General features: G+C 40.9%; 1 protein-coding gene across 8 annotated transcripts in view; it reads left to right on the top strand.

The window, feature by feature from the left end:
- Positions 1-23549, top strand: part of SUN1 (Sad1 and UNC84 domain containing 1) — a 152971-nt gene that overhangs the window by 58959 nt on the left and 70463 nt on the right. For all 8 annotated transcript variants that reach the window (XM_030212205.1, XM_030212203.1, XM_030212200.1 and 5 more), the window contains 3 exons: positions 5022-5212; positions 20788-20817; positions 20896-21090. In XM_030212205.1, the coding sequence (XP_030068065.1) occupies positions 5022-5212; positions 20788-20817; positions 20896-21090 (416 nt within the window). The remainder of the gene's footprint in view (positions 1-5021; positions 5213-20787; positions 20818-20895; positions 21091-23549) is intronic.

The following is a 23549-nucleotide window of genomic DNA, read 5'->3' as shown; positions in this document are numbered from 1 at the left end:
CTTTGTGAAGAGCTGGCTCTGTTTTGCTTGTTCTCAATTACTTTGTCACTGTTGGCCATTTACTTCATTTTATTGGCGAGCAATCTCTTGCCTTTCTATGGTTCTCTTACCAAGGAAATATATTCACTTTGAGTTTCTTGAGTAGTTTTTTGGACGCTAGGCGTTCTACCAAGTAGTTAGTTAATCTTCCGCTACTCCCTGCCTTGTTTCTGAGCTAGCAGAAACTCTTCTGTATGGGGAAAAATATTCCGTTTCTTTAGTTTCTTTTCAGTCTTGTTAGCCATACCTGACTAGGAAGAAAGGTCTATGACTAGTTAACTAGATAACTAGTTCTTGTTTGTCTTCTGCATGATGGTTATTCCTCAGTAGTCTGCTATGTGTATAACTAGAGCTTGCAACACGCAATACTATCTGGAAGGACCCGCAACACCGCACAAAACATCTATATAGATACCGTTCTTTGTTTTTCTCCAGTTCTAACAGGTTAGGTGTTTCTAATCTTATAACTTCTATTAGGTTTTCTTAGCTTATTTTATCAATAGGAAGTAGTAACGTATAATACAGTTAAGCTCTGAAGCTTGTTTGTGAAGATATGAGCTTCTGCCTATTTTCAGTTGACTCCAAGACAATTCCTTCTAGCTGGTAGTAATTAAGATCCAGGACTGCTTGGCCTGTTCGTCGATCAGCTATAGCTCCTTAACAAGGGAGATTTTAGATAGATATATTGATGTTGCTGGAGTTCTTCCTTTTAACAAAATCTCAAGGTTGGGTATGGATTTCTATTGTCTTATTTATACTTGTAGAGAGATTGTTTCAGAGCAGCTTACTTCTCATTGAGGGAAGGTGTTTTTCCTCTCCAAGCCTAGCAGTCTGGTTTCTATGGGTGTTAGTCCACGTGATATCAAGGATCAGAGATTCTGGGTTTGAGACCAGATTCTTGAGATAGTATGATCTCACTGACCTAGATTAGTCTTCCCTGTGGATTCTCTGATCTTTTTAAAAAAAAAAAAAAAAAAAAAGTGAGAACTTCAAAACAGAAAATAAATGTCTTCCCACTTCAACTTGTATGCTGCAGCAGCTGGCCAGTCTTGAGTATGTAGGCTGTTGAATGACAGTTGTGTGGGAGCAAATCTTCCCCCCTCCTTCCAGAGGCCTGGGAGTAGATGAGGGGGGCGAGGTGCACTGGAGTTGCCTTATAACTGTCTTGTCAGTTCTGTGGACATGAAAGGATTTTGCTTCTATTCTCACTTTAAAGCAGACAGTCACATACACACATGAATTACAGATTGCATTCTAGTGTTTTGATGGAGCTACCTGATGCTAGGACCTTCTTGTCTTGTATCCTCCCTATTTCCTCATCAGCTTCTTCAAGACACAGCCAAGTGTATTGATTACACTTCTCTGGAGCTTTTGTGCAGACTAGATTGTGCAGTTTTCTGTCTTGAAGTCCAGGAACGTTAGGCATTACAGTTCTTCCCTTGTTTTTTTTCCTAATCTAGTCAACTTCTCAGTTTATGCTCTCTTAAACTGGGAACGAAAATTCCATACTGCAAGAAAAAAAAGACCTTTTAAATGGGCTACAATTTACTCTCCTACCTTTATGAATTAATAAGATTGAGAATTTATTTTGTCTGCCGCTGATTCTCTCCAAGAGTTCTGGACTCATCACCCAGATTTCAAGGACCATCTAGCGAGCGCATCGGACCTATTGGGGCTCTGGCAAAGACACTTTGACCTGCACAATTCTCTGCACCTTTCTCGAACATAAGAACTACTACTTCTGCCTTTCAGGTGGGGCAACTAGAGGCTGCTAATTATTTTAATCCCCTCAGGGTTCCAATTCTAAGACATTCATGTGCCTCTTCACTAGAAGTAGACTTCATCTACATGGGTCACCATTCTTAAATAACTAATGAATTGGAGCATATGGCCTTCGTTCCTAGTTTTAGGAATTGTCAGTCAATGAGCCTGTGATCTAACTGAGGTTACTGTACAGCCTGAACAGCTAACAGCCAACTCCTATTCACAACATGAGTTGAAGAGGCCAACCAAGCTAAGTTACTTGCTTGGGGAGCTTGCACAAGTGCTCAGTGATGGAAGCCTGAGCATCAGATTCATCCCTCCAAAGTCTAGAGGGTCATTTCACAAGGGAGGAAGTGTTTTCTTCAGTTCACGTGGGAGAGCTTTCGGCTTGCTCCCCCTGTAAGAAAGAAATAGACTAGTAGCAATGAATTCCTTGTCCTGGGGATTTTGGGGCTTTTGAATTTGCGGTTGGCTTAATTTTCAGTTATGGCAATCTTCCAGATATTAGCTCTCCTAGTCTTTCTCTCAGTATTTTCTGTCTAACATGGCCTTTTTGGTTGACCTTACATTGTCAGTAACCCTTATCTTCTGAGTAAGTAGCTTAGTTTTTAGGCCCCAGAGTGCTTATCCATGTGTTTCATTATCGTCATATGGATCATGGGTGCACTATCTTTAGTGTACATGTATGTTTGTATGTATGCATGTAAGGGTCTAGTAAATTCTTGCACTTTTCTATCAATGCTAAGTGGTAATCACTGGGTCTTAAGTGAAAAAGATCTTTGCACAAAAAAAAACCAAACCTGAAATATTTCTGGAATAAGTGAAATGAATAATTAAAAAAAAATCCAATATCTAGATGTAATATGTATTTTCCATAAATATGGGAAAGCTTTATTACACAATAAACAACTTCTCAGATCTCTAGAACATTCTTTTTGAACAGTGTTCTCCTTTTGCATCCTTCTTTCCTTTAACTCTTTTCTTCTTTATTTTTTAATCCTTTCTTCCAGGTGGATTTATAGTTCTTACTAGATTCCAATTGTCTTTTAATTGCTTTCTATAGCTGTTTGTGGATTTCAGTGCATTTTCACAAGCCCTCTATGGTTTGAAAGTCCTAGGTGGGTGTTGCTCTGAATCATTATTGTAGGTTTTGAAAGTAATTTTTCTGTTTACCCACTCACAAGGGGATCTACTTTACTGCATCCCACAGGTTTTGAACTGATCTGGTGAAGATACTAAGGAAGGATAAACCTTTTTTCGTTTAGTCTTGCCATACCAGTCCAGATTCCCTCCCTTCTATATTGTAGCTTACATTTTGCAGGTCCTGTATGGAACAGGTCAAACAGACTCCTGGTTCAGCGGTCACTGTACAAGTCTCCTAAGACCTGTTACCTGAAAGTCTCAGTATCTTGCTGTTAACCTTGACATACCAGCACACCTGAAGTCTCTCTTTTCTGATATTTTCTTTATTGAATAACACAACAAAGTACTCACAGTCAGCAGTTCAGAAGATTGCCTCTTGGCACAGAGATTTTGTGATTCTGACAGTTGCTTCAGTGGATGGAGACAGAAATCTGAGAAACCCAGCTTTGCTCAGCAGGTGAAAAATCACAGCTGGGTTTACAGGAGAGGATCAGAGCTGGTCTGCTGGAAATGTTATATTGTAACATAAAGATATGTCCAAGGTAAAAAAAAACAAGTTCTCTTCAGAGAGTTTAACAGGACATGAGCAGACTGAAGTAAAATGGAGCCAGAATTATAGGGAGAGAAAGAGAGAGAGGGCACACACAAACCCAGAGGAGAAGAAGGTAAAGACCAATAGAAACAGAGCCTGTCAATGAGGTGGCAAGATAGGTTGCATTAACGTAAACTACACTACACACAATGCCTAGCTCATATGACCTAGCAGTGAAATAATAACAAACATTAACCCATTCCAGGGTTCCACTGTAACTTAGGCAAGGCTGTCAAAAGACAGAACAGTCACTTCATGGGTATGTGCATATACTTCCTTTTTGAGTATATAATAGGACAGCTGCAAGACCTGCCCCCACCACATACCACATACACAGAAAACAAAATGTAAACATACAAGCTCTTGAAATATGGGCTTTGCAGATGTGGAGCTGAGGACACTAGGTGATTGCTCTAGGTGAGTTTTCTGGCTTGCAGTGTTCTGCATCCTTGATCCATACCCCACCCCCCTTGACAGGGTTGGTGGCCTTTTTGTAAACTGCTGTCAGTGCTTCTAGTTTAGGTCGCTTCAGTTTTGTTGATATTCAAAATTTTGAACTCTTGTTCTTTATGGTGCCCTTGGTGTTTTTCTACTATTAGAGCTGGTGGTGGGAGACTGGGCTGATGGTTGGGAGGTGGGGATAGTACTGGGCAGACTTATACGGTCTGTGCCAGAACCGGTGGTGGGAGGCGGGGCTGGTGGTTGGGAGGCGGGGATAGTGCTGGGCAGATTTATACGGTCTGTGCCCTGAAAAGGACAGGTACAAATCAAGGTAGGGTAGACACAAAAAGTAGCACATATGAGTTTATCTTGTTGGGCAGACTGGATGGACCATGCAGGTCTTTTTCTGCCGTCATCTACTATGTTACTATTATTTCACAAATTCATTGGGAATGAGGGGGGTCATGTGATCCTTCAAAATACTATCATCATCAAGCACACACAACTACTTTGCTTCTCTGTCTTCATCCTCTGGTGGAAGAACAAAACCAACAGGTTCTAGACTGCTCTGATGAGACTAAAGGAAAAAGAAATTAGCAGGTAAGATTCAGTTTCTCTAACTTGCCTATCTGCTTATTCTGGACAGTTTATAACTTAATACAGCAATTTTCAAAAAGATTCTCTGTGTGTAAGCAGGTCTTTGCAAAGAAACACCTTTTTAAACTTTCTCTTCTAGTGCATGAAAAAGGGGGGTCCTGGGAGGTGGGGCCAGGTGGCATCAAGGTTGTCCAGAAAAAAAAAAATCCCTGAGCAATTTCACAGTGTGTAGTTTCTGGTAGGTTGTTTTTATCAAAATCTCTGGAGTTACTTATGTACATATGGTTCCATAAGGCCACAGGCTCTTAAAGAGGAACTGCATAGGGGGTTTCACTTTAAAAATGAACTTAGAGGGCTCCAGAATTTGGCCTCTTGAAAGTACACTGCAAACCAAAGTAAAAACCTTCTACAATGTGTCATTTTTTTTTCTATTTATTTTGGCTAGAACCGCCAAGAAGCATCGAAGTACAAGCAAGCAGTCTATCGCAGTCCATCACACTCCAAAAAGAAATGTGTCCAACTCATCGTTTTATAGCCACAGCAGTTACAACAGCCATGTCGGTGACACATCCATGATGTCCACAATATTAGATGAGTCTTTGATTCAAGAGCAAACAGAGATGGGCCATTTGTGGGGTAAGTAATATAATTCACATTCTCCAGTTAGCATTCTCTACTCCATGTCTTTTGAAAGTAGAGGCAAAAGGGAGACACAGGTAGTGTATGAAAAGGTTTAACACTTAAATGTGAAATATTTATTCATTGTGCCACAGCAGCAGGCCTCCCTCTGGCCATTCTGGCCCATTACCTACTCACTGTACCAGACCTCCTCCTATTTATTCCACATGCCCATCAGAGTAACTTCGGCATGCTTGTCAGTCAGCATGTGCACTCTGTGGGTCTGACAGAGGCTGTCTTCCGGGGCTAAGCATCTATATCCAAAAAATAATTACTGCTACTTTTTTCTCCATTGATGATATTGGCTGTTTGTGAGGATTGCTATTCTGCTTGTCAACAGAAAGAGTAAGTGATTTTAACTCGCCCTGTAGCAGCCAGAAAACTTCTTTCCAGCTGGCCGTACTGTTGAAGAGGAAGAATGTTGCCAGCTACTCTTCCTTTTCTAGATCTACCATTCCTCCTGCTAACCAGAGCTGTCTCCCCTCAGGTATCTTCTGATCCCCTCCTTTTCTTCTCTTCACAACAAGCTGCCTCTCACCATTACTTTTTCCTCCCCCCCTCTCTTTCTCCCTTCAGTAGCATTAATTTTCCTTTTAGAGCCTCACAACTCTGTACTTTCCTTAGCAATGGGATTAGGGGGTACAACCAGAACAATGCCCCGAGCCTCCCATACCATAGGGGTCCCAAGCTTGCCTGAAGCTGAAGTAGATTCATCCCAGTTGAGGGCTTTTGGACCCTCTCCTCAACTTCTGCATTGTCTTAACATACCTAACACCGGCCCTGTTCTTTCCTTCTGGAGGAGTCTCCCTTGTTGTTTTCTGTCTGTAGAAGTATTTGGAGGTGATAATAAACAAGCTGCTGCTCTTAAGGCCACAGGTAAAGGAATCATTGGGCATCATGTTTCTACTTTTCACCAGGCCAGAGGAAAGAGATATTGTACTATAACTCTTGCTCCTTTTCTTGTCCCTGGGATTAGGGTTCTCTGGGCCTGAATTGCTGATACCTTTCCTCCATTACCATCTACAGGAGCACTATTGCTCATGACCATGCATTTTCAAAGCAGATGGAACCTGAGGTATATGGAAAGTGTCTTACTCATCAGTCATTAATTCTAAGTCAAAGGCAAAGAAAACGGGGAATAAAAGCAACAGCACCAAGCAGATCAATAAGTAGTACAATATCAACAATTAAAAATAAAAACTTTGTTTCTGTTATAAATCATATATATTTAATATGATAAAACAGCATGTAAATACAGTGCATATAAAAATTGCACAAATCCAATAAAAGTCTGACATGGCTGTGTTTTGGTGTGGAGCCTGCATCAGGGGCATACAAAACGCCATTCGTGCATAAAATGACAGCATAAAATGTATGGCCTTAGGATGAACTAAAGGCCAAGGTAAATGAAAAAGAAAAGTAATAAGAATCTAAATATTAGGATCTTGGAAAAATAAAAATATTTTGAATGTAGGTGTTAACACCAGTCTTGGGTAAGAAATCTTTACAAAAACACAAACATGGAAGCTTACGGGTAGCCTTAGAACTTAAGAACTGCCGTACCCTGAGGCTTTTCACAGAGTATTACAACATATACGTACCGCCCATAATGATAGCCAAAATTCCTAATTAATGTACAGGAGCACTACCATGAGAAAAAAAAAGCCACAAATAGGCAAAGGAGAGTAGACAAAATAAAACCTTTTCTTAAAAACAGCCCAAAATGACAACTTTCTTATTTAAAAAATTAAAAAAGTTCAATAACCTATAGCTCAGAGAGCCATTTACTACTTCAACGTTTTTATTTTACAGCAAAGTATAACAATGTTGCGGTACAATGAATAAAACATTGGTTCCCAAACCAGGTCCTGGACGCACCCCAGCCAGTCATGTTTTCAGGATATCCACAATGAGATTATGTAATGACTATATCATATTAACACCCTGTAAGCCACATTGAGCCTGCAAAAAGGTGGGATAATGTGGGGTACAAATGCAATAAATAATAATAATATTCATGAGAGAGATTTGCATGCACTGTCTCCACCTCATGCAAATCTCTCATGAATATTCATTGTGGATATCCTGAAAACCTGACTGACTGGGGTGCCTCCAGTACCAGGTTTAGGAACCACTGGAATAAAATATTAAAACTTACATTAAAACAGTAATGGAACATTCTGTCGTTGGTTGTTTTACCCCCCCCCCCCCCCCCAAACCCCTACTTGTAATCCTCCCTTGTCCTCAGTTATGTATTTTTTATTTAAATTTGTTGATGAACTTGGAATATATACAAAAACAATATATGATAGTCTGACCTCATGTGCAACTTTCTTTAAAATAGTCACCTTATTTTCTAACTCCTCTTACTCTTACCTATCTATATGCTGCTTCTTTGCCTATACCCTATGTTAAAATGTTCTATTACGTACTGTTGACATTGTAAGTAGTGTACTATGCCATACCTTGTATTGTTTGAATATTTTTACTGCTGTAATTGTCTATTGCTTATGTTTGATTTATTCTTACTGTACACCACCTTGAGTGAATGCTTTCAAAAAGGCAGTAAATTAAATCCTAATAAAAAAAATAACACAACAATTATGAGTACAAAAAACAGCATTCAAAGCACTTTTTTCATTAGAGAAATCATCCCACCGGTAATATCTCAACTAGATCTGTAAGATCCAGTAGCGCCTCTTCTAATAAACATCCATATGGCTCTTATTGATCTACCCACATGCAAATGACATTTAAAGTAAAACAAGAATAGATAGCATGAGGAGTTGTTCTAATACCCCTTCAGCCGATTTCGCTACTGGATTCTACAGCTCAAAACTTTATCAAAACCAATACTAATGTCCTACCTCCCCTGGGGAAAAAAAAACCCCTAGTACTAAACAATGATAGCATGGGAGTCTTCCATACCAAACCAAGGTTTTATATCTCCAAGAGAATTAAGAATAAAGCTGCTTGCCTTATGGGCTAGTGAATGAATATACACCCCCCTCCCCCCCTCACACAGATAAAAATACCTTTGGCTTGGCTTTGCTCCAGCAAAATGAGTGTGTGAAATCAATTGCGCCATGTTCAAAAGGAAGACACTTCTACAATGGTCCACACTTCAAATATAACTTTTTGCCCAATGTACCCACCTTCGTAAACAAAAGGTGGTGTCCATGGTTCTGGAGTCTAAATGCCTCATATTTTATCCAGGAGCAGCCCTACTAGCAAAAGAGGTATGGACTGGTCCAACAGGTTTTCCATATATCGCAGTATAGCATACTAGAATTTTTTTTTTATCTTTAGGCAGGTCCAAAAGCATGAAAAAAGGAGTTAGTTCCCTATGTATATTTAAAACATATGGAAGTGTCTATCCATCCTGACTTGTAGATCTGTTCTTGAGTAAAATAGGCCCTCTGGAGTACCTAAAATTGACACACTTAATTTGGCACTTACTGAAATTTCTGGCATTCTTTTGATTGATTGACCCAAATCTAGAGCCTGTGTAGGGAGTCCCAGATCCATGCATTACAGGTTTTAGCCTGAGATAACTGCTGTAATTCACAGTGGAATGCAGACTCAAAAAGATCATCTTCTGGAAATTTGTAAAAAAAAAAAATTCTTTCAAATGCTCACTCATATGGAACCCCAAGCCCCTCAAGTTTAGAGACCCAATATAATGATATAACTGCCAATATGCGAGAAAATCTCTTGGTTTTAGTTTGCATTGTCTTGTCTTTGAAGGTCTGCCCATGAACGCATGGAACCATTAATCATGTAGTACATGTTTTAACAAAGTTATCTCATGCTGTGACCAGTGAACAAAATTATTATTTTCCCTACCAGGAGTAAATTGGAGCTTTCCCTATATGGGAAGCTGATCCACCATCTATGCGTTACCTCCCCCAAATCCCACCAGGCCTCTCCAAGTGTCCCTCAAGGGTCAAAGTAAAACACTTTTTCTGCAGGTAACGAGGCAGCAAACCTAAGGGAGCATGCATCAAGGAATTGAAATTCAGGTCTTAAAAATTGCTCATATGCCATTGGTGTAAAATTTTGCCTAATTAAGAACCAATTTTGAAAGTGTTGGATCAAACATGCTTGATTATATTTATGAATATCAGGAAAGCTAATGCCACCATAATGCCAGGCCCCATATAATTATTTTTCAGAATTTTGAATAATTACAAAGTAATCATAAAGCAATGATTTATATAATATATAAAAACAAATAAACTACATCAAAGCATACTAGCCCACATCATGGGCAATTGATATAACCCTGTAAGGTTTAAAGTAAGAAATATAATCTATGAAAACAAGTTATAAAAAAAAAAAACTGCAGAAGAGGGAAAAAAAAAAACCCAAACAAAAAACCCCACTACATAGAACCCGTGTTATGAGAAGAACTTAAACGTTCTTTGGAACAAAAAAAAAAAAAAACTTTTCCAGGTATAGTAGGCCCACCATATAATTTTAATGGTTTTCCAACAAAATTTAGATATCAGTTTGTTCAATTGGGCAGTATCTTTTTTTTTTCTTCAAAATTCTCAGTGGTAATAACTGTAAAGTATATAGCCATCTAGGGAATAAGGCCATACTAATTAAATTTACCATGGAGTGGCAAAACAAGGGGTCCCTGGTTGAGAATTCATGCAGTCATGCATTATACTTTTCAGTTTATGAAGTTGTGAAGATCTAGATGGTTCTTTCTGTTCATTCGTTATAAAGAAAGCAGACCGCCCAGTCAGATAAGTGAGTTTTTGTTTTTTGCTGTTGCACTGTTTTTTTTTTTTTTGGTTTTTTTTTGGAACTTTTTTTTTTGTTAATGTCATTTTGAGATTTTAAAGATTTTTTTTTTCTTTTTTTTTCCATTTGAAAGGACATTCTGCTATTTGATTATTTTGATTGACCATACTAATTTTGGGGGGAGTACTGGGGTTTTTTTTTCTCTCTTTTTCTTGTTTTTGTATGGTCTGTGCCCTAAAGAGGACAGGTACAAATCAAGGTAGGGTATACACAAAAAGTAGCACATATGAGTTTATCTTGTTGGGCAGACTGGATGGACCGTGCAGGTCTTTTTCTGCCATCATCTACTATGTTACTATGTATGGAGAGTTTACTCTTGATTTCTGGTTTATGGCTGCAACCAGTGATGAGTCCAGTTAGGGTTTGTGAAAAAGTCTATGATTTATTCTCACTTGACTATTGAAGTTCCATTTTGAAAAAAAAGAATATATATCTTCTATGGTTGCAGGGTGTTCTTTCGATTTGTGATAGAAACAAAAAACTTTTTTCTGTTACTATGGAACAAAAACATAAAATATCAGTTCCAGCTTATAAAGTTGTGGTTACAGCAATCTTACTTGGATTACGGACATAATATGCAAGAGTTAATGCTCAAGCCTAAAACAATTAAGAATGGATATCGATGTGACGCTGACCAATTTAATATAGAGTTTAAATAGTTCAACACTTCATAAGAGGTGGTGAAAATAAAAACGATAATTAGGTAAAGTTCAATGTTAATTCCACAAGAGAGAGGCACAAAACGACCTGCTATATGACTAGACCATTCATCTCTCGTGGACCCATTGAAATCTAGTTCCAAAGTCTTGTGCTTGCCATGCAAGTTGCATCACTTCCCGTGAGACAATTGCAGCTCCTGTCTCCTGCTACATATATAGGCACACTTAATGAAATCATATCATCATCAATCTCCGGGGAGGTTTGAAAGAGAGAGATTGCATTCGGACTGCATGGTGTGGGTTAAAATAATATCCTGAATAACTGATCCTCTTTTATAAACATTTTTTGTGAACAAGTGTTTCAATGAAGCATCTTCCACTTGTAGTATAAAGCACAGAAATGTTGTAGAGTATTCGCAGTCAGCAAACCAAGGAATAACAGTAAGGATCTAATTAAACTTTGAGTCGTGACGCACAATAAAACAATAGTGCTAATAAAAACTCAACCATAAAAGTTGTACATTGACATGAGTTCCTACCAGCCTTAATTTGTCAGTTGTGCTTCAAAAGGTCAGAGCATATTGCAGCAATGTTTTCTTATCAGACCACCAGAGTTCTGATTATATTCCAAGGTTATTGTTGTGGCACAACCGATGCAAATGTAGAAGCCTGGTAAGTGATACCACAGACTAGATCATCATGTATCAAGTTCAAAAAGTAAATCATTTTAAAGAAACATTTATCTCCTAGTTTTTCTGAGGTAAAGGATGTATTGGGAGCAAGGTTCTGAAGGTAGTCCAGAAAGCCAAAATAGAAAAAATATGCTCCCAGTTTTTTCATTTACTAAAGAAAAGCAAAATGTCTTACTGCAGACTATTCAGGTCATGGCTTCCACATCGGGTAGCTGTTGAGTGATTTTATTGCTTCCCCCACTTGAGTGAATATCTGCACTTTTCCTTCATGTTGAACCCGTAAGTGAACATAAGAATAGCCATACTGGGTCAGACCAATGGTCATCTAGCCCAGTATCCTGCTTCCAGCAGTGGCCAATCTAGGCCACAAGTACCTGGCAGAATCCCAATTAGTAGCAACATTACATTCTGCCAATCCCAGGGCAAGCAATGGCTTCCTCCATGTCTGTCTCAATAACAGACTATGAACTCTTCCTCCAGGAACTTGTCCAAACCTTTTTTTAAAACCCAGATACGCTAACCGCTGTTACCACATCCTCCAGTGAGTTCAGAGCTTAATTATTTGTTGCGTGAAAAAATATTTCCTCCTATTTTAGTATTTCCATGTAATTTTGAGTGTCCCCTGGTATTTGTACTTTTTGAAAGAGCGAAAAAAATGATTCAGTTTTACCCGTTCTACACCGTTCAGGATTTTGTACACCTCAATCTTATCCCACCTCAGCCATTTATTTTCCAAGCTGAAGAGCCCTAACCGCCTTAGCCTTTCCTTATATGGAAGCAGTTCATTTTCTTTTTCATTTTGAACCTTTTCTAATTCTGCTATATAGGGTACAAAAGAGCAGCGAACATACTGAAGCAAACTCTTTGTGTTTCACTGTTACACAACCGCCAGAAGTTTTGGAAGCATAAACATTTTTGTTTTCATGTATCAAAGGACCTACTTCCCTCAAAGCGTGCTGTATTTCTTGTTTGTGGACAAAGTTTTTAGTACCTTGAAGATCACTATTTTGGGTTGAGGGTCAGATGGTTTTAGTAGATCCAGCCAGTAAGCGCATTCAATCCTCAATGGGCCAGCAGTAGAGTGGAGCTTTAGAGACTGTTGCAGCCAGTTTTCCAGGAACCCTTTCAGATCTGCGTCTGGGATATTTTCAGGATCCAGTGAGCCGCAAGTTTGATCAATGTGATCAATTTTCTAAATCGTCAATTTTTCCTCCAGTAAAACCAGTTTAGATTGCAGATTCTGTTGCAATGATTCCTGATGCCGCACATGGTCTTCCATATCAGAAAGATGCTGCTGGTAGGTTAGAAAGTTCACGCTTTAAGAAACCAATCGACCATCTATTGTGTACCGTGTCCAGCTTATCTGCAATCTTAGAGTTTCTTGTCCATTGATGTTTCGATTACTGTTTTAAGTTCATTGGCAATTTCTGCCACCCGGGTCAAACTAATCGATTGAGGCCCAACCTTGTCTTCATATGGGATTTTCAAAGTAATTTGCCCAGTTCAGACCACACCAGTATAGAATTCTAAGTAGGTTGCGGTAAGGGCTTCCCCCGGAAATGGCTACGCGCCAGTTCCTGTGATTAACACAGGCCCATTTACTTTAAAAAAAAAATAATAATAAATAAAAGCCTTTTACCCATTATGGTAAAAAGGGACCTTGGCATATGTCAAAAACATTCGTCAAAGCTACTTCAGGCCCCCTTTTACTACATCATGGTAAAAGGGGCCCAAAACAGGCTATAAATGATAATATTGATAGAAAAAAGTAGTAAACAAATTGTGACTGTTTCTGGGAAAACATGACTAAAGTCACCAGAAACAAAAAAACTAAGTTTTAATGAATTCTGTTAAATGACTTATAATACAGCAGTCCAAACCCCATCTTTTATGTGAAAAATTAAGTTAGAAGTTCAAACATGAAACTTTTTTTTCAGATTGGGTGATTTTTTTTTTTTTTCATGTTATGAGTCCATAAGCATTCTCAACATTTTGGATATGCAAGATTAGTCATGTTTTCCCAAAGACGGTCAGAAATATAAAAACATTAAAAATTAAAGCATACCCCCCCCCCCCCCCATCCCCAATAAAAGTCTCCAAAAATTGCATGTGCCCAATTTGTGCATGTAATTTAATTGAATAATGAGTCAATTAGTGCCAATAGGTTTTTTAACAAGCAGTTATTTGTGCCAATTGGAATCAATTAAGATGTACGTGCATACATTTAGGTGTGTGATCTGTGCCTGAATTTTATGTGCATCCTGAAAAAGAGGGGCGTGGAAATGGGAGGGTCAAGGGAGGTTCGGGATAGATCATGGGCATGGTTTTGTGTTAGGTGCACAATTATAGAATAAGGGGTTGCACACGTAAATTTAGGCAAGGGCATTTGCACCGTGTTTTCATTGGTGTAAATGGATGCGTGATCCCCGTGACTTAAGCATTATTCTATAAACCACACCTAATTTTAGGCACAGGTTATATAGAATAGTGCTTAAGAAGGCTTTTTTTTGGGTGCGATTTATAGAATTCACCCCAAAAAGTAAATGTCAATTATGTATAAAATAGGCTTCCTAAGTCACATCTAGACAGGACATAAATTTACAAAACCTTACAGTGCCGTTGTATTTATGTTCTTTTACATTTATTCTATCTACTAGTAAAAAAGGCCCGTTTCCGTTGTGAAGGAAACGGGCGCTAGCAATGCTTCCTCCCCCCCCCCCTCCCCGCGCATCACTCAAGCCCATACCCCCTCCCGGGCACATGAACACCCGCAACCCCCAATAGTAACGGTGTGTGGCCGCTGCTGCTTCTCCTGTTGAGCAGCAGCGGCGGAAAAAAAGGACAAAAACGGGGGGGAAAAAAACAACCTGGAAAACGCGGCTCCGTAGACAGCCATCTGCCATTGGCTGTCGTCTCTGCAGCTGGTCCTCCTCTCCCCTCTGACGTCACAGCGCTCCTCCTGGGTCTTCCTCCAGGGGCAGTCTACGGAGCCGCGTTTTGCGTTTTTTTTTGTTTTGGGTTTCTTTCCTTTTGTACCGGCCGATGGGGGTTGCGGGTGGCGAGGGCCGTACTTGGAGAGGACAGGGAGGGCGGCGGGGGTTTTTCCAGGGCGGTTAGGGTGCGTGGGTGGTTCGGAACTCGGAAGTTGGCAGCCAGTGTGGAGCGATTCCTAGGCAGGGGGAGGAGTAGGGAAACACGCTCGTGTGTTTCCCTACTCCTCCCCCTGGCTGCTACTCCTCCTCCTGGCTGTGTCGCTGTTTGCTGCTGACGTCAGTTTGATCTACTCCATGAAGCAGACCACATCCGGCGGAATCCACGGTTCCAGGCAGCCTCAGAACGTTGGAGGTGAGAATTATTATATAGGATATCCATACCCCTCCCCTTCACCATGACAGTGATACACAGAACACAAAACCAGACTGTAAAGTTGCATTTTAATTTAAGGTAATGTACAACAGGTGGAGCATTTAACTATTTTTCTCTTAATATTTTAATGTTCAGAAGTCTTGTCTGTAAACACCTCTTAGTCTTATGTATACATATATATTTGATATACCACTTATTTAATAGATTTAAAATTTTTAAAAATGTTATTAAAATAAGAGCACCATTTTTAATAGGAAAGCCTCAACAGACAACAGAACATACAATCCTCAAACTTTCAATTTAATAATCCAATTACATACAGTGGTGGAAATAAGTATTTGATCCCTTGCTGATTTTGTAAGTTTGCCCACTGACAAAGACATGAGCAGCCCATAATTGAAGGGTAGGTTATTGGTAACAGTGAGAGATAGCACATCACAAATTAAATCCGGAAAATCACATTGTGGAAAGTATATGAATTTATTTGCATTCTGCAGAGGGAAATAAGTATTTGATCCCCCACCAACCAGTAAGAGATCTGGTCCCTACAGACCAGGTAGATGCTCCAAATCAACTCGTTACCTGCATGACAGACAGCTGTCGGCAATGGTCACCTGTATGAAAGACACCTGTCCACAGACTCAGTGAATCAGTCAGACTCTAACCTCTACAAAATGGCCAAGAGCAAGGAGCTGTCTAAGGATGTCAGGGACAAGATCATACACCTGCACAAGGCTGGAATGGGCTACAAAACCATCAGTAAGACGCTGGGCGAGAAGGAGACAACTGTTGGTGCCATAGTAAGAAAATGGAAGAAGTACAAAATGACTGTCAATCGACAAAGATCTGGGGCTCCACGCAAAATCTCACCTCGTGGGGTATCCTTGATCATGAGGAAGGTTAGAAATCAGCCTACAACTACAAGGGGGGAACTTGTCAATGATCTCAAGGCAGCTGGGACCACTGTCACCACGAAAACCATTGGTAACACATTACGACATAACGGATTGCAATCCTGCAGTGCCCGCAAGGTCCCCCTGCTCCGGAAGGCACATGTGACGGCCCGTCTGAAGTTTGCCAGTGAACACCTGGATGATGCCGAGAGTGATTGGGAGAAGGTGCTGTGGTCAGATGAGACAAAAATTGAGCTCTTTGGCATGAACTCAACTTGCCGTGTTTGGAGGAAGAGAAATGCTGCCTATGACCCAAAGAACACCGTCCCCACTGTCAAGCATGGAGGTGGAAATGTTATGTTTTGGGGGTGTTTCTCTGCTAAGGGCACAGGACTACTTCACCGCATCAATGGGAGAATGGATGGGGCCATGTACCGTACAATTCTGAGTGACAACCTCCTTCCCTCCGCCAGGGCCTTAAAAATGGGTCGTGGCTGGGTCTTCCAGCACGACAATGACCCAAAACATACAGCCAAGGCAACAAAGGAGTGGCTCAGGAAGAAGCACATTAGGGTCATGGAGTGGCCTAGCCAGTCACCAGACCTTAATCCCATTGAAAACTTATGGAGGGAGCTGAAGCTGCGAGTTGCCAAGCGACAGCCCAGAACTCTTAATGATTTAGAGATGATCTGCAAAGAGGAGTGGACCAAAATTCCTCCTGACATGTGTGCAAACCTCATCATCAACTACAGAAGACGTCTGACCGCTGTGCTTGCCAACAAGGGTTTTGCCACCAAGTATTAGGTCTTGTTTGCCAGAGGGATTAAATACTTATTTCCCTCTGCAGAATGCAAATAAATTCATATACTTTCCACAATGTGATTTTCCGGATTTAATTTGTGATGTGCTATCTCTCACTGTTACCAATAACCTACCCTTCAATTATGGGCTGCTCATGTCTTTGTCAGTGGGCAAACTTACAAAATCAGCAAGGGATCAAATACTTATTTCCACCACTGTATGTTATACAGATTTGCTGGTCATCTTCCAACATAGCCAGTCAACTTCCATAAGCCTGAATAAGTAGTTTTTAACTTTACTTCCTCTCGAATTTCTTTAGGCAATATGGTGCTAAATTAAGAAAAGAAAAAAAAAAAAAACCCTCTTATGGGTCCCACTCCCTTAAAAATCTAGGGGCCTTTTACTAAAGGTTAGCTTGATTTATCTGCAGCAGGTCCCATTTTATTCTTATAGGCTCTCTTGCAGTTAACTCGAGCAAACCTTTAGTAAAAGACCCCTCTAGTTTAACAAGTCAGGAGCATTCCATGCCTTAACATCCTGCTTGGAATATACGGAAGAATGCATACAGATAAGAAGGCTGACAATGATTATAATATGTACCAATTTTAACACCTTAAACTTAATTCTTTGTGTTACTGACAACCAATGATAACATTTATATAAAGGTGAATTTGTGATCATATTTTTTAAGATTACCAAACAACCTAATGGCCATATTTTGTAGTGTTTGAAGCCTCTTTAAATTTAATCTGAGTAATTCTTGCAGAATACCACATTTGCATCATCCAACCGGGAAATTACAAGTGCATGAATTAATATATGCGATGCACCATCATCCAAATATTGTTTCACTGATCTCAGTTGCCTAAGGGCATAAAAGCCCTTTCTGACAACACTTGAAATTTTTTCATCTAAGGCGATTTTGTGCTTATCTTTTAGGACCATTTTTGAAAAAAAGAAATCCAAGGGGAAAATGCTCAAAAACAAGCCATTGGGATGTATATTTTTTTTTTTTGGGGGGGGGGTGGGGTGGGGGCAGTATCCTAGTGTATCCAGCTGTATACCACTACAGTAGCCCTTATGAGTTCAGATGTCACCTGTATGTAGGTACAGTAGGTTTTTGGTGGGGTTTGGAGGGCTCACACTTTCCACCATAAGTGTATCAGAGTAGGATATGAGCCTGGGTCCCCTTCTCTACAGTCCACTGTACCGACCACTGCTTGCTGCTCTAATAGAACTGGCCATAACATCTGAAACTGTCATAGAGGCTGAAATGTACTGTTTCTTTCACATCTTTTTGGTGGGGGGGTGGGTGGAGGTCAGATCACTGGGGGCAGTAGTGTACCAAGGGGTGGTGGGGGCAGTCTGTCCCGGGTGCAGGCAGCAAGGGGCTGAACGGAGCAGTCATTCTGGGGCAGGGGACCGGTGAGAATGATGTGATTTGGGGGGGGGGGGGGGGGGGGGAGGTTCTTCATGGGAGGGAGGGGTATAGCGGCAACCAGTCCTGGTGGCAGCTAATCTAGGTATGCCATTGACTTGGGGGAGTAAGGGAGATTCGTTCCTCAATCCCTTCATTGGTCATGTCATTTAGAGCACCTTTTTGTTACATAGTTGTGATTGAAACAGGTCTAGACCAAAACGTGTTAACTTTTAACCATTTGGGAGAAAAATGTCCATTTTGGGAACACTCATATCCCGCCCTTCCTTGTGATTTGGAGAAACATCTCAAGTCAGAGTTTTGAAAATCCGTCCAATTGCTATTTTTGAGACATTTTTCTCTTTTGAAAATGAGCCCCTAAATGTCAACAACTTAATTGTTGATTGACTAGATTAGGCTTGTTCAAGTTCAATCCTCAAAGGCAGCAAGCAGACCATGTTTTCAGGATATCCCTAATGAATGTGCATGAGAGAGATCTGCATATAATGGATGTAGTGGGCAAACAATTCTTTCTCATGCATATTTATTGGGAATATCCTGAAAACCTGGCTGGTTTGCTGCCCTTGAGGACTGAACAAGGAGGATCTTGGAATAAAGATGGTTCAACTGGGGGGAAAAAAAATCCCTCCAAATCACCCGCATAAAGTCAATAGCTTACCAACTAGAAATTGGTTAATGCAGTTATGTAAAATAACATATTGAAATTGACCAGTTACATTATGGGGAATGGTGATTTTTTTTTTTTTTTTTTTTTTTGCTAAGCTGTATTAACCAATTTCCTTTGGCAGTGCGAGAGGAACTTTCTTCTAAGAAGTTTAAAACACTTTTGAAAACCATTTTAAAGCTGCATTTGGTGCTTCCGTTGGTGAGGTGGTTCCTAGGGCACTGAGTACACCTGAAGAGGTGGCATTAAATGCAGCCATGCTACTGGCAGCTATGCCAGTAGTCCATGATGACCGCCCCTCTAAAACAATCCCCCTCCATGCCCATCTGAGCGCTGCTGCATTCAAAGTGGTGCCCTAAGAAATGAGTAGAGTGTGACTCTCTTCTCTATGCCAAATAAACATGGTCATTCCCATGGTGGCTAGAAGGACTACCATCCTGTTGGAGGGGGGGGTTTGTTTCATGGTTCTCAGAAACTCACAGGATCGGAAGTAAAGGCCCTCTTAAGCAGACCTTGAAGACATCTTCATGGATTCTCTAGGTAGCCATCTGTGGAAGTTACGTGGCATGGGCTGTTCTCTGGTGACTTCAGCACTTGCCAGCGAGTGAGGATTTGGAGCATCTGGAGGCAGGAGCAGCCTTCATGGTAGATGCCTTTTCTGTGACCTGAACTGGATCTCCTCCAAAGGTATGGAATCTGGGGTGATGGCCTTGAGGTGGCATTGGAAATGAATAGTTCCAGAAATCTTTGCCTTTTTGCAGGCAGGGATGGATAGAGGGCTAGTTCTGAGCTGCTACTTGAATCTTCAACAAGTTTATGTTGTGCTGTAGAGGGGGCAGTATAATGAAAATCAGTAATGGCACTTGATATGGTGAGTTCCTCAAGGGGAGTAAATTATGTTGACCCTCCCACCAGGAGGATTGTGCCTTCATGAGACCTGAACCTGGTGGTGTTGGCCTTGTCTTCGGCCTCAGTTCTTTTTGAGCATCTGTGTCACGCTTCTTAAGGTGATTGTTCTGATAGCGATTTTTGTTTTCCTAGGATTTGGGAATTAGTCCCTGTCTTGCAGGGATCCATATTCTCTCCCCCCCCCCTCCCCCGAGAGAGTGATAATTTGGGTTAGCCATCCTTTTTGCCTTAGGTAGTTCAGATAGGAGTCGGGCATGCATTGTTTGGATGTCCGCAGGGCACTTGTGTTTGAAGATATCCTGACTTCTTGAAGGTGCTAGATATTGTTCTTGTTTGTTGGCCTGAGTTACCAAGACTGCTTTCAGTTTTCTTTTTATGGGGAAAAGAGACCTTAATAAGTAAGGACTTCTATATTCTACTTCAGAGTACTATGAAAAAAAGAATTTGTTGCAGAATGTAGGACATGAGGAGAAAATGGTGATGACCCAGGAGGAGTCAGATGTGAAATTTTAAAAATTTATTTCAAATCCAAATAACAAATGACCTTCATAGAGTCCCGACATGGACCATGGTTTGGCAAGAAATGCCTTCATCAGGGGTCCTCGGATTACATAAATAAGAGTAAACCTAATATTTGTAAACTCAAAACATATAACATAATCATAAATACATATATAAAAATGGGAATGGCCACCAAAAAGAATAATTTAACATTGAAACAAATTGATATGTAAGTTACAAATAATTGAAACTTCAAATCAAGTCATATAAAAATTGTGATTAAAAATCTTTAATTGTCCAAGCTTTGGGGAGAAAACTGGTATATATTTGTGTATGCATATATTTCTACATTGACCCATTAGTGCCCAGTGTTCCCATATGGGCACTAATGGGTTAATGAGGTTTCTTTACCAATTTAGTACAGATTACTTGGCAACATTCATACTGGTGTGGGTAGCCATTTAGATTAGAAAGCTGGAGTGCTGGCTGTTGACAAATTGGCAGATCTTGTATGCCAATCTGCTTAAGATGGTGGAGTTCAAAGATAACTTACATTGTATTACTCCAAAACAGAGAGATGCAGGGCTTTTCATTTAGTACCATATGTAGTAGTATTGACTCTTTCTGACTTCCCATTTATATGTTCATAATAATGTTTTCATGCTCTACCTCCTGTGGTTAACAGTAATAACTCTGTAGTAGTGGTGGGTGGTTACTGTTCTGGTTAGCACAATAAAAATTCCCCATGTATTCTCATTATTTTGTATCAAAAGAACTTAATATATTTATTTATTTTAGGTCTGGATGAAGATGATGGTGATATGAGAGGTAAATATTCATAAGATTACTGTTGGTGATTTCAGCATACCAAGAAGATTCTTCACATTTCTCTTTCTATTGCAACAGGTGAAGACACATCAGCAAGTCAGCAAAATGGTGCTGTTAACACAGCAGAAACACAGACAACCATGGTCAATGGGTATCTGTGCAATGACTGCAGTATGCTGTCGGACAGGACGAACGTCCTTACTGCACATTCTGCTTCAAACACGGCTTCCTCAACAGTATACTCCAGGGACAGGAGTCAGAAGCACAAGTCTAGTAAGAGGTTTCCTTCCCTGAATTAATTATAGGTACAAGAGTTAACATATCTTGTTTCCAGCTGTTTCATGCTATTTGTTTCCCCTGTTGGCAACTGCAAGCTCTTAGATGGTGAAAAGTTTTATTCTCCGAGGGCAAGCAGGCCTATAATTCTCACATATGAGTGATGCGGAGTCCGCGTTGCTGGTCTGGAGCTTGTAATAAGCTTAAAAATAAGTCTTTGAGCATGAGACATGCTCCACTGCGCATGTGTGAGTGCCTTCCCGCCCTCCGCAAGAGAGCGGGACCAGCAGTTCTCTTTTATTTCTGTGGTGAGGAGAGGGTGCGTTTGGTTCCACTCCTCATAGCTGGTTCAGACTTTTTTGGTCTTCTTGAGCCTTCCCCTCTTTTTTTTTTTTTTTTTTTTTAATTGCCTTTTTCTAAGTTTTCTTTGTTTTACCGCTCTCACTAGGCCATGTTTAGGTCTGAGCTGGATTTTTTCCTTCTTTTCTTGTGCTCTTCCCTTTTTTAGCACCTTTGAGTCATTTGATTTGGCCACAGCCGTTTTTCCTTTCATGTCATCGAAGGTTTCCAGTGTTGCCTTTTGTCCTTGGGTTGGCTCCCAGGGTTTTCACCAAGTGTGTTGCAGTAGTCGCAGTGTCTCTGCACAGACTGGGAGTCCATGGTGTACCCCTATCTCGACAACTGGTTTGTGAAGAACAAATCACAGGACGTTGCTCAGGAATCTATGTGGAGGATTATTTGGGTTTTAGAGCTACTAGGCTTCATTTTAAACTACCCTGGAATTCATTGGAGTCCAGCTAGACACTCAGCCAGCTCAGGCTTTTCTCCTTGTGTCATGAGCAGACACTCTTATTGCCCTTGTCATTGAGTGCTAGTAGCTCAGTAGTTCACAGCCCACACATGGCCTCTACTGTTCATGTGACACCCACGGCATGTCTTTACATGAAAACTGCCCAGTGTACCTGGCTTCCCAGTGGTGTCAGGCCATGGGAAACCTAGAGGATGTCATCCGAGTTCCACCAGAGCTGGTTCATTCCCTACTGTGGTGGACAATGCGGTGACTCTGGAAACCCTTTCCAAATTCCATGACTCACAAAGGTGCTGATGACTGATGCATCCAACCTAGGGTGGTGAGCTCATTTAGATGGGCTTCACACTCATGGTGCTTGATCAGCCTAGGAAACAGATCTCCAAATCAACTTTCTGAAGCTCCTGGCGATCTGGAATGCTCTAAAGGCTTTCAGGGATCAGCTGAACAACCAAATTTTACTTATTTAAACAGACAGTGAGGTTGCTGGAGGGCACCAGATCACGTCCTCTGTGTCAGTAGGCCGTCCAGATGTGGTGTTGGGTGCAGCAGCATGGGATGCTCCTCAAGGCCACTTAATTGTTGGGCAAATACAATAGCCTGGCCAACAGACTGAGTGGCTCCTCAGCATGGGCGTTGCCCACAAGATTTTAGCGTTGGGCACCCCCTAGGTGGATCTCTTTGCCACTCAGTCCAATCACAAAGTCCCTCGGTTCTGTTCCAGGCCCATGACAGACTAGCGTCGAATCCTTCCACCCCTCTTATGGGGAAGACTTTGCTGAAACTCAAAAGAGACCATGGGCCATGATCTTGATCACTCCCTATTGGCCCTGGCAGATCTGGTTCCCTCTTCTTCTGGAGTTATCCTCTAAAGAACCATGGAGATTGGAGTGTTTTCTGACCCTCATCATGCAGAAAGAGGGATCTTTTTTCCATCCCAACCTCTGATCTCTGGACCTCACAGCCTGGATGTTGAGGGTTAGAATTTGCTTCCTTGCATCTTCCTGAGATTGTCTCCAGGGTCTTGCTGGCTTCCAGAAAAGATTCCACTGACATAATAACTCTCCCTCTCTACGATTCCCTAATGTGTTACACATGAACCTTATTCTACCACAACATCACTTTGTATTTGTTCATACTGGAATTGGCAAATTCCTCTACGGTACTATGTAAGCCACATTGAGCCTGCAAATAGGTGGGAAAATGTGGGATACAAATGTAACAAACAAACAAATGTTGTTCTTTCAAATGGAGGAGGTTTGCCGTCTGGTGTGAGGGCAAGGCCCTAGATCCTATTTCCTGCCTGAATGCCTTCTGCACCTCTCCACAAGGGTTCACCTCAGTGCAATTAGTGCTGATTATCAACAGGTAGAGGGTAAGCCCATCTCTGGTCAGCCTCTAGTTGTTTGCTTCATGAGAAGTTTGCTGTTGACAAAACCCTCTGTCATAGGACCTCAATTTCATTCTTGCCCAGCTGATGAAAGCTCCTTTTGAGCATTTGATTCCAGTCATGTGAAGTACTTGACCTGGAAAGTCATATTTATGGTGGCTGTTACTTCTGCTCGCAGGGTCAGTGAGCTTCAGGCCTTAGTGGTGGTTACACCTTATATGAAGTTTCATCATAAAAGAGTAGTCCTGTGTATGCACC

This window comes from Microcaecilia unicolor, chromosome 8 (genome assembly GCF_901765095.1).
Source record: "Microcaecilia unicolor chromosome 8, aMicUni1.1, whole genome shotgun sequence".
Classification (NCBI taxonomy): domain Eukaryota; kingdom Metazoa; phylum Chordata; class Amphibia; order Gymnophiona; family Siphonopidae; genus Microcaecilia; species Microcaecilia unicolor.
The sequence above is the reverse complement of the archived record's forward strand: the minus strand, read 5'-3'. Positions and strand labels throughout refer to the sequence as shown.